Below are 10,935 nucleotides of genomic sequence, written 5' to 3' on the forward strand. Positions count from 1 at the left end.
GTGTCCCGTGGCGCCTGTCAGCACAGTCTTCTCGCTGGTCAGCACCTGCTTCTTCAGGAAGTCGTGCACGGTGACTGTGACTGGGATATCACCCTGTGCCTCATGGGCCTCCACCACGACGGTCTCTTCACTCTCCAGCCGCAGGACATTGGGGGTGATGATGGAATAACTGTCCAAGAAATACGGGAGCAGATGTCACCTCCAGGCCGGAGACTTCAGCCCGAGTCCGTCAGTGCCTGGTCGGCCCAGTCACTGGATCTGGAGGGCTCCCGGTGCTAGCTGCCAGAGCGGATGCCTGGATCCACGTTCCTGCCCCAGTGCCATTACCTCCTACATGGTCCCGGTGCCATTACCTACCCATGGCCCACTCTCCCTGGACCAGACCAGCAGAAGCTGGCTTTCCCTGGTTTCAGCACTGGGAACCGCTCATGCTGAGCAAGTGCTCTGTCACCGAACCACACCTAACTTCCTTTTTTTTCTATTTGGAGAAAGCGGCTCACTGAGTTGACCAGGCTAGCCCTGAACTCATTCTGTAGACCAAGCTTGCCTAGAATGTGCATGCCTTCTGCCTCAGCCTCCAGAGTAGCTGGGAAGACAGGCCTTAGTCACCAGGCCCAATTTGAACTTTTGAGTCCACACAGTCAAGGGCTGCAGACACCAACAATCCCCCAACCCCCAAATCTCAAACTCACCATTGCCTAAACCATGAGACATCACAGACACCCCAAATCTACAGACTTTCTGTTCTATAGATAGGCACCCCAATGCTACAACATGGGGGGGGGGGTTCCATGACCATGAGACTGTAAACACCCTGACACCCAAGCAGGCCAAATCGTGTGCACATGCTCATTCACATGCTCTTAACTGTGTGTGTGTGTGAGTGTGTGTGTGTGTGTGTGTATGCGTGCGTGTGTGTGTGTGTGTGTGCGTGCGCGTGCGTGTGCGTGTGCGTGTGCGTGTATGTGCGTGCGTGCGTGTGTGCATGTGTGTGTGTGTGTGTGCGCGTGTGCATGTGTGTGCGTGCGTGCGCGTGCGTGTGCGTGTGCGTGTATGTGCGTGCGTGCGTGCGTGCGTGCGTGCGTGCGTGCGTGTGTGTGTGTGTGTGTGTGTGTGTGTGTGTAGGCCAGAGGAGGATATCAGGTATTCTGATCTCTCACCCACACACCTTATTCTGTCAAGCCAAGGTCCTCTCTCTGAACCTGGCGCTGGGCTGGCAGCCAGCAACCCCCCCAGCTATCCTGTCTCCGGCCTCACTGTGTGGGGTTTCAGGCACTGAGGCCACTCCTGGCTTTTCCGTGGGTGCTGGGAGTTTGGACAAGGGTCATGTTCATACAGCAAGGGTTCTTACCCACTGAGCGGTCTTCCAGCCCCCAGCGCAAATTCTTAACACCCCTATCTCTTAACCTCCCCCCACAAAGCCGCAATCACCCAGATACCTCAGAAGTTCTACAAGAAACTGCACCCCTGCATGTAAGAACCCCTTCCTCCACTGCGTGTAAGAAGGTAACTACTTACAAGGGGCTCCCCAGAGCCAGGGGAGAGCCGGCCAGCAGCAGCAGCAGCAGCAGCTGGGGCCCTGAAGCTGGGGCCATAGCGAAGGAGAAGAGTGGAGGGGGTGAGGGGGTGAGGGGCAGGGGTGGGCAGGAGTGAGCCAGGCTGGGGCGCCTGCCTCTTATATGGACCTCCTCCTCTGGGCCCTCCCAGTTCCTGCACCCAGGGACTGCCCCAGATTTTGCAACATAGTTTCCTAAGCTTTTCCTAAGCCTGGGGCCAACAAGTCTTGGGGTGAGTAACCCGAAGCACATTTCCCTAGAGTTCTGAAGCACCTGTCTGGCTCGGGCTGCTCTTGGGGTCAAGACCAAATGCTGTCCCTGCTGTCCTTGGTTACAGTTGAAACAACTGAAGTCTAGAGTGACTCCTTCCACACTTAGCTGGGTCACAGCACCAGAGCATGTCTGTCTGTCTGTCTGGTTCTCTCTCTCCCACCCACAGGTCTTGCAAAAACAGCAGTTATCAACTTGTGGGTCGTGACCCCCTTGAGGGTTGCATATCAGATATTTACATTATGATTCATAGCAGCAGCAAAATTACAGCTATGAAGTAGCAATGAAAATAATTCTATGGTGTGTGTGTGGGGGGGGTCACCACAACATGAGGAGCTGTATTAAAGGGTCACAGCATCAGGAAGGCTGAGACCCATTGTGCTAAACTCCTGAACTCCTGCCTTCAAGCAATCCTCCTGCCTCCACCTCCCCAGTTGATGGACATCACTAAGCTCTACTTATGCATTTATAGACAAAACTTTTCCTATGAGGAGGATCAGGGGTGTGGGCAGCTCCGCACACACAGTCCCAGCTCTGTGGAGTGTTTTCTGCAGTGGGAAAGAATTCTGTTTCTTAGAGGATCCAGAAGGGGTTCTAGGAGGTGAGGCCAGTTCAGCTTGGCTGTGAAGGCTGCCTGGGAGTTCACTCTCCAGGAGGTCTGCTGGGGAAAAGCGCTTGCCCAGCACACATGAAGGGCTGGGTTTCTTCCTCAGTAGCACAGAACTCAATTCTGGTGGCATCGATCCCAGGACTAGGTGGTGGAGGCAGGGGGGGATCAGGAGTTCAAGGTCAGCCTCAGCAAATTAGAGGCCTGTCTGGGCTACATGACACCATTTCTTTTCTTTTTGTTTTTTGTTTTTGAGACATGGTTTCACTAAGTAGCACTGGCTGTCCTGGAATTTACTCTGTGAACCAGGCTGGCCTCGAACTCACAGAGATCTGCCTGTCTCTGCCTCCTAAGTGGAGGGATGAAACCTCCCGAGTGCTGGGATTAACCTACTGAGTACTGGCATTAAAGTTGTGTGCCACCACCTCCGGGTTTCTTTCTTTTTTAAAAAATCTGTACTTGTTTATTTAGATTTTTCAAGACAGAGTTTCTCTGTGTATAGGTGTGTGTCTGAGTGTTTTGCCTGTATGTATGTCTGTGCACCATGTGCATGCCTGATGCCTATGGTGGCCAGAAGACTGTTGGATCCCCTGGAACTGGTATTGCAGATGTTTGGGTGAACCGAATGTGGGTGCTGGGATTCAAACACGGATCCTTGGGATGGACAGCCAGTGCCGGATGGGAACAAGCGAGTCATCTTGCAGCCCCACCGTGTAGCGGTAATGCCCGCATTACCGATACCCGTTCACCATGTCTGAGCGAAGGGCTGCGGATTAAAAATAGAGACAAGAAAGGTGGGGGGAAGTCCTGCCTCATCCCATTTTTAAGTGTAAATGATTTTTTTAAGAGGTTAAATCACTTGCTGGTTGTTTATTTTTTGGTACAACCAGAAAATAGCAGGATACTGAATCAGGAGAGGCTGTGACTGTCTCGGGGTCACCATAACATTCCGTAGAGGGGGCTAGTTTTATATCCTACAACACAAAGCATACTTGGAGTCTTGGTCGTGCATTTGTGTCTGGAATATTTTCAGTTATTTCTGGTCTCGTGTTTCTAGTAGAACTGTATCCTAAAAAACCACTCCTCGGTCCTTGCCCTGTCAGAACTGTCTCTGGTCATGGCAGTCCATTTTCCTAACAGTTGTGATAATGTGCTGTGAAAGATTGAAATTTTGAATATGTACTGTATGTAGCATAAAATTGTGAGTCAGTGGAATTAAGGATTGTGAGCATTTGATTGTTATGTGAGGTCTTAGGGAAAACTTGCCAAGCTTAGGATGGAACATCACTGGAATAAGTTCAAAGAGAAACAATAATACATGGCCCTTTTGGGTACGTGAACACAATGTATGACTCTTAGAATTTGGGTCCATGTTTTAAGAATTGAAATGTCTGTGTACTCAACCAATAAAGTCTCAGTTGTGAAAGAGAAAAAAAAAAAATAGAGACAAGAGACAGCGAGTCATTTGCCATGGCTGAATGCCGAATGCCGTTTATTGAAAGAGGGAAGAAACCTTAAATACAGGCTTACAACACAAATGGAGGAACCCCGGAGGGCAGAAGTTTGCTACCAAAGTACATTCTAGACCCAATGTTCTACATTCTTGCATCTAAGTTGTTTACACCACATATAGGATGTAGGAACAAAGAACCTCCGGTAAGCTCTCCGGTGATCCTTAGGTGAGAAGGAGGCCGGCAGGGAATCTGAGTAGGGAGGACATCTGGTCAAGGTCAGCAAGCAAGGCAGCAGCCACTCACAGTCGGGGGCCAGGGCACATGGTGCCCACAGGTCCCCCCTTTTTATTAAATGAGCTTTTGACTTAGGTTGCGTGGGACGTCAGCAGACCACCTTACCCGTCATAGAGACACCTGCCCAGGCCACACAAGTGCTCTGTCTTAGGTTGATGGCAGCCCCCCAAGTATTACCCGTCTCTGAATACTCATTATCATACAGACTCAACCATGTGAGCTGTAGAGTGACTGCTGTCAAAGATCTCAAAGTGGCACTGGGCTTGCAATCTGTGCAATACAGAAAAGACCAACAGAAGTCCTAACCCACCCATAGCCAGGGGGCTAAAGGCAATTGACCCATTCCCTTCTTAAACGAGCCTTACTGTAAATTGGAATCCTTGTAAGGTGGTATCCCATAAGCAAATGGAACTTGAGTTTTAATAATTTTTTACAACTTTCAAAGCCAATTTTAATGTATAATAGTGGAATTAAATTTATCATGCCCAATAAGAAGAAAGATTAATTAACTGTGGTAGCTACTTTTGCTGCCAGGGTCTCCATTGTGCTAGCTGTAGTAACCAATTATGAAATAGCAATCCCAGAAACAATAGCAGCAGTGGCCACCACTGCTATAACAGCAACAACGGCAACAGCGATGTCAGAGTCTCTTCTGGAGCGTGTGAGCATCATCTGTGTCTAGCTGCCACGGTCCACTGGCATGGACACGGCTCCAGGAACACGAACCACCAAGGCCCATTTTTCTTGATCCCAGCACTACTTAGGCTGGCAGGTCTGCAAGAGAACAACTGAGAAACATAGAGAAAACAAAAAACAAAAACAGCAAACAAGGAGCAGAACTAATGGTCTCAATAATGGCTACATTCAGGCTCACAAATTTTAAGGTATCTTCAAAAAGGCTAGATGAATTTTAGGAGGCCAATAAATGTTGCACAGAGCCATTCCTGAAAAGTAGGTACTACACCAGCTTGAGGGGGGTTGCAAAATGCGAAAAAGGCTTAGCTGGCATGCTACTGTTAGCAAATGAAGTTCATTGACCTTCAGATTTATCCTTAATCTTTAAGGTGTGGCACATTCTCAACATTTTTGAAAAAAGTTTCCATACATTACCTTTTGAAGAATCCAACCACATGGCTACAGTTCTTAGGCTTACAATAATGTTTGCCAAGGTTGGCCGTATTGGGCTCTCAATCCCTATTGGTATCAGAAGGGGAGAGTGTTTTACTAAGGCCCAATAGGTCTCTGCCATGTTGGGATTCAGCAGCAGCCACAGGGCGCACACAGCATTCAGGAACCCAAAGAGGAACTTCATTGTCCTGAGGAAAGACACAAACAGATCCCCGGGCCCACACCAACACCGGATCGGGTCCCCTCCAAGTGCCAGTAGAAAGATCTTTCCATCGCACCAGAGGATGATTTGCAACAGGAGCCCTCCAGTGCTTATCTGCAGCGGATACTCCAGCAGAATCCACCGATAAAAAATTTAAAATATATAAAACAAGGGAAAGAATAGAATGTGGAGAGGAGAGATGAGTCCCTAGCTCCCCCCTTTTAACTTTAGCAATATAAGTTTTTAAGGTACAATGGCAGCGTTCTACTATTTCCTGTCCTTGAGGATTATAAGGAATACCAGTCTTATTAACAATAGAAAAATCTTGGCAGAATTTTGAAAATCCCATACTACTGTAGGCAGGACCATTATCAGTCTTTATGTATTTTGGCACTCCCATGTAAGCAAAAGCATGAAGACAATGATTCTTTACATCCTTAACCTTTTTCCCTGAATGGACAGAAGCAAAAATTAGAGAAGAATATGTATCAATAGACATATGGACATATTGTAATTTTCCAAAGGAAGGGACGTGTGTGACGTCCATCTGCCACACATGATTAGGTAAAAGTCCTTGAGGATTAACTCCCAAATGAGGAATAGGTAAAAATTCCACACAAATAGGGCATGATTTAACTATCTGGATGGCTTGTTTCCGGGTTATGCCTGTATGATAACGGAGAGATCCAGCATTAAGATGATAACGCTGATGCAACTGAGTAGCCTTATCAAAGGCAGAACAGACTAATGTGACAGCCATACAAGTAATGGCGTCAGCCCTCTGATTACCTTTACTTAGAGGTCCAGGCAATTGAGTATGAGCTCTAATATGGCCCACATAAAGGTTATGTGAGCGGGACCATAAAAGTCCTTGCACTTGCAATAAGTATTCATGAATGGAAGAAATGGATGGCATGTAGGCTGTTGTCTCCAAAGGCATAATGGCATGTGCCACATATTGACTGTCGGTATAAATATTTACACTCTCATCAGAAAACATCTGTAAAGCAAGCAACAGCGCCTATACCTCTGCCACCTGGGCAGAAGTGCCCTGGACTTTCTCCTCCTCCCTGCCCTCCTGTGAAAACAATGGATCTATGCTGATGATTGACTGCCATGGTCACCAGCCCCTCAGAGGCCCGACTCCCTGCCCTCCTGTGAAAACAATCAATCTATGCTGAGGATAGTTGCCATGGTCACCAGCCCCTCAGAGGCCCACCTCTCGGGCAGTCACTTCCTCTCTGACCTGCCACTCACCAGCCAGGGGTGAGCATGGGTCTCAATGTCTTCCTGCAAAGCATACTGTCCACACAGCAGGTGTCTCCCGGGTTTGCTGTAGGTAATCTCCCTACAACTTGCCAGCTCATTCTCTTTGAGGGTTTCGTAGATTTGGACACCTGCTGGCTGGGTTGTCAATTCCAGGAGATGAATTGCCAGTTTCCCTTTCTGCCTGGCTACTGGGCCATGCTTGCTGCATTTCAGATCTTTTGAGAGAGGGTCCTAGGTAGTATGGGCTGGCTAAGAACTCAGAGGTCCTCCTGCCTTTGCCTGCAAAGTGCTGGGTGGGATTAAAGGGGTGGCCTCCAAATCTAGCTGGTTTTTTTTTTTTTTTCCTGTTTTATGATAGTGTCTTCTGTAGCCTGGGCTGGCTTCCAAGTCTCCAGATAGAGAAAGATGACCTTCAACCCCTGCTCCTACGCCTCACCTCCTGAGTGCTGGGGTGACAGAGGTTGTCACCAGGCCTGCTTTATGTGGTTCTTGGGTGGAACCCAGCAGTCATGTATTCTAGGCGAGCAGTGCATTCACGGAGCCTCCAGCTCTGGGGTGCTGCGGTGACCTGTGACCATACCCACTTGAACCCCAATATTTCTGTTTCCTTAGCCCAAGCTGGCCCCACAACCTGCAAACCTGTGCCTTGGTCTCTGGAGCCTCGGTTCTGGAATGCAGAGGGGATCGGTGGTCACATCCACTTGCCTGGGAACCTTTTGAGAATCTTGGAGAGTAACTGGGATCTATCTGCAGTTACCTATCTGCCTCTCCCTGGCGCCCACCACCACCACCACCACCACCCTGTCCTCTGAGACTGGGCTGTGAATGACTGTGAGGGAACACTGTGAACCAAGGTGGTGATGCCCAATCCAAAGACAGGTATTTGTGACCCGAAGGGGTTAAGGGGACAGTTTGCCATGATTTCCTGTAAACCACTCAGTTTTCCTGGCCTCTGGGGGCACAGGGGAGGCTGGGAGTTAGAACAAACCTGGCTTGTTTTTTAGCTAGGATTGCGACATCCTTTCTGTGGAAGGCAGAATGGGAGGGGGGGCAGGGGGGAGAGAGAAGGGAGGAGGGGGGAGGGGAGGTGCATTAGCTTGCCTCCAAAACTGGGGCCCAACTTTTGAAACTGGATCTCCAAGTGTCCCCCTTTCCTTCCTCTGCTTCTGCCTCTGCCCTGGCCCAGGCACTCAGTTCCTTGGTTTTGTTCTATTTAACACATTTTTTAAAATTGCATCTTATTTATGATTGCGTATACTCCTGCGTGTGTGGAGGTCAGAGGACAGCGTGTGGTGTCCCTTCTCTCCTTCCACTATGAAATGTCCCCGGGGTGGAGGTGGCCAGCAAGTGTCCCCCACCCCACCCCCAGCCTTTTCTCTGGCCCCACTGTTTCGCTATAGCCTGAAATAGGAGGGTTTTGTGATTTGCCAGTGGAGACTTCTTTCTGGCTACGGGATCTGGTTTGTCTTTGTGGACTTGTTTACCCTGTAAGGTGGAGGTGGGTGACTGGCAGGTCTGAGCACAAAGGAGCCGCCCCGTGGCTGAGGTGGGGGAGAAAGATCAATTCTCCACTTGATGGTTAACAGTCATTCCTGGCTGGGAATGTGGGAAGGGTCTGGGCCCCATCCTGATCTGGGAAGTCACCAGACTGGGACTGCAGCATTTAGTGCTGGGAGATAACCAGGAAGGCAGGATTGGATCAGGGCCCACTGGGAGGGAGAGAGTCAGAGGAGAGATAGAGAGTTGAGGAATTCTTGAATCCTGTGACTCCCCTCTGGGGAAAGAAGAACTTGTGTCAGAACATCGGGAGGGAGAGTGGGCATGCTGAGCCAGCATGGTGGGAATCATGTGAGGGGATTTCCAGGGAGGGGGCCACGAGCCCAGGGTTCTGGCCTCAAGGCTGTTTATCAGATCTGTGCAATGTATTTGCCTTAAAAACAAAACAAAACAACGACAACAACAAAAACCTGCACCTCACACACAAATGAAAAGGTAGAGTCATGGCAGGTAAGGGGGCGCCCGCCCCCCCCCACCTGTCACTCCAACACTTGGGAAGCTGAGGAAGGAGGACTGCCATTTGAGACCAACCTGGAGAGCATAGCAAGCCCTGGAGAGGTGGCTCAGTGGGCACAAAGCTGGTGGCTTTGCCATTTGGCATCACCCTCTGATAACCCAGCAGAGGCACGGCAGGGATTCCCTGGGCAAGCTGGCTTGCTGGACCGGGAGCCGGTGAGCTCTGGGTTCAGTGAGAGGCCTTGGTAAATACACAGAAGACCAGAGTGACTAGTGGAGACAGTGGACACGAAGTTTGGACACACACACACACACACACACACACACACACACACACACACACACACAGAGTAGTGCCAGGCATGGTGGCACATGCCTGCCATCTCTTGAGAAACTGAGGCAGGAGGATTGCAGGAGTTCCAAGCCAGACTGGGCTACATAGTGAGACCTTGTGTCAAAACTCCACGAGTCAGGTGTGGTGGATTAGGCCTGACACCTCAGGGCCTGGGAGATCAGGAACTTAAGGTCATCCTTGGCTACAGAGAGAGTGTAAGGCCAGCCTAGTCTACATCAGACACTGCCTAAAAATAATAAAATAATTCACATAAACTCTCTTTGAGCAAACATACTTAAAAACGGAGAGAAGTGCCCGGCGTGGTGGTGCACACTTTCAGGCAGGCCGAGGACGGCAGATCTCTGAGTTCCAGGCCAGCCTGGCCTATAGAGAGACCTTGTCTCACAAATGAGGGAGCTGCAGACTCTTCTATCAGTGCTGAGCTCTGGTGTCAGAGTGACAGAAGGGACAGACTTGATTTCCGGGTGGCAGAACCCGTCCACTCTGACTGTAGGGTGTGGCGCTCCCCCCAAAGCCACAGGATCCCCTCTGTGCTGGAAAGCCAGGCTCCTGTCTGCTTCCCCACTTCCAGGACCCCCCACTGCATCGCTTTCCTGGAACTCCTGTCCAGGCTGGGTCACCTCTCTTCCTACCCAGTAACTCATTAACTCTCAGGGACCTTGACCCCTGCACCATCCAGGGCTTCCTCCCTGAGCGCTGTGGGGTGCCTGCAGCACCCCAGGTGACACAAGAGGGGAGGATAGGGTCAGAGTTCAGCCACAGGGCAGCACCCCCACCTCCTCACCCCTGTAGGTACTAAGTCTGAGCCTGGTCTCCAGAGACAGAGAAATGCACCTTGCAGACAGAACACTCAGGTAGGTGCCCGACACCCATCCCCTCCATTTTCTTCCTTCTCCTGTTTTTTTTTTTTTTTTCCTTTTCTTTTTTGAGACATTCTCACTATACAAACCACTTTCTACGAGGACAGGTGTGAACACTATGCGGTTCCTGCCCTCTGCTCAAGCTCACCTCTAACCTTTTTTTCTTTCTTCAAGTGCTTCGGTGTTTTGGCTGTGTGTGTCTGTGAGGGGGTTAGAACTCCTGGAAATGGAGTTATAGTCTTGAGCTGCCACATGGATGCTGAAAGTTAAGCCCCGGTCCTCTGCAAGAGCAGCCAGTGCTCTTAACCACTGAGCCACCTCTCCAGTCCAGATTTTTTTTCTGTTTATTTGGAGAGAGGGTTTCTTTGTGTAGCCCTGGCTGTCCTGGAACTCTATGTAGATCAGGTGGCCTGGAACTCAGAGCCTGCCTCTGCCTCCTGGGTTTAAAGGTGTGCACCACCAGACCCAGCTCTCTTCCTTGTGAACCCTGTCAGGATGCCGGCTCCACCAGGGTGCCCTCACATTGGTTTCATCCTTCAGATCTTCCCTTCTGCTGTGAGGGACATATTCACATCTGGGGAGGATCCGGGTGTGCCCATCTTTGGAGTGGGAGTTTATCTCTGTGCCTACTTCCTTGTGTACAGCCACACGGGGCCCTGACCTTCCTCTTGATTCTTGCATGGCTCTCGTGGGCCCTGGCACAAAGCCTCAGTCTGTTTTTAGGACTGTCTGCTGCTGCCCCGGCCAGTCCTGACACTGCCTTCCACCTCCTGATTTCACACCCTCCCATGCTTCCGCTGGCTGGGCTATTTGTTCATCTGGGCTGCAGCTGGCCTCACTTCCTTACTGTGGAAATCTTAATCTGGCCCCTCACCCCTCCCTCTCCTTACCCCACCTCCCCCACTGCCATGGTGTCTCTGTGCTCTA

General features: G+C 50.3%; 1 protein-coding gene across 2 annotated transcripts in view; it reads right to left on the reverse strand.

Moving 5' to 3' along the window:
* The window catches only part of LOC102910862 (complement C3), a 26,765-nt gene extending 25,075 nt beyond the window's left edge, over positions 1-1,690 (reverse strand). Inside the window, exons 1-2 of one of the 2 annotated variants that reach the window (XM_076558733.1) lie at positions 1,519-1,690; positions 1-169 (exon numbers count right to left, since the gene is read on the reverse strand). The exon at positions 1-169 is cut by the window's left edge and continues 21 nt beyond it. In XM_076558733.1, coding sequence (XP_076414848.1) covers positions 1-169; positions 1,519-1,595 — 246 coding nt within the window. In that variant the 5' untranslated portion in view covers positions 1,596-1,690. The remainder of the gene's footprint in view (positions 170-1,518) is intronic. The other variant, XM_076558734.1, reaches the window with a different exon arrangement.
* Positions 1,691-10,935: the final 9,245 nt, after the last annotated feature.

Source organism: Peromyscus maniculatus, chromosome 22 (genome assembly GCF_049852395.1).
Source record: "Peromyscus maniculatus bairdii isolate BWxNUB_F1_BW_parent chromosome 22, HU_Pman_BW_mat_3.1, whole genome shotgun sequence".
Classification (NCBI taxonomy): domain Eukaryota; kingdom Metazoa; phylum Chordata; class Mammalia; order Rodentia; family Cricetidae; genus Peromyscus; species Peromyscus maniculatus.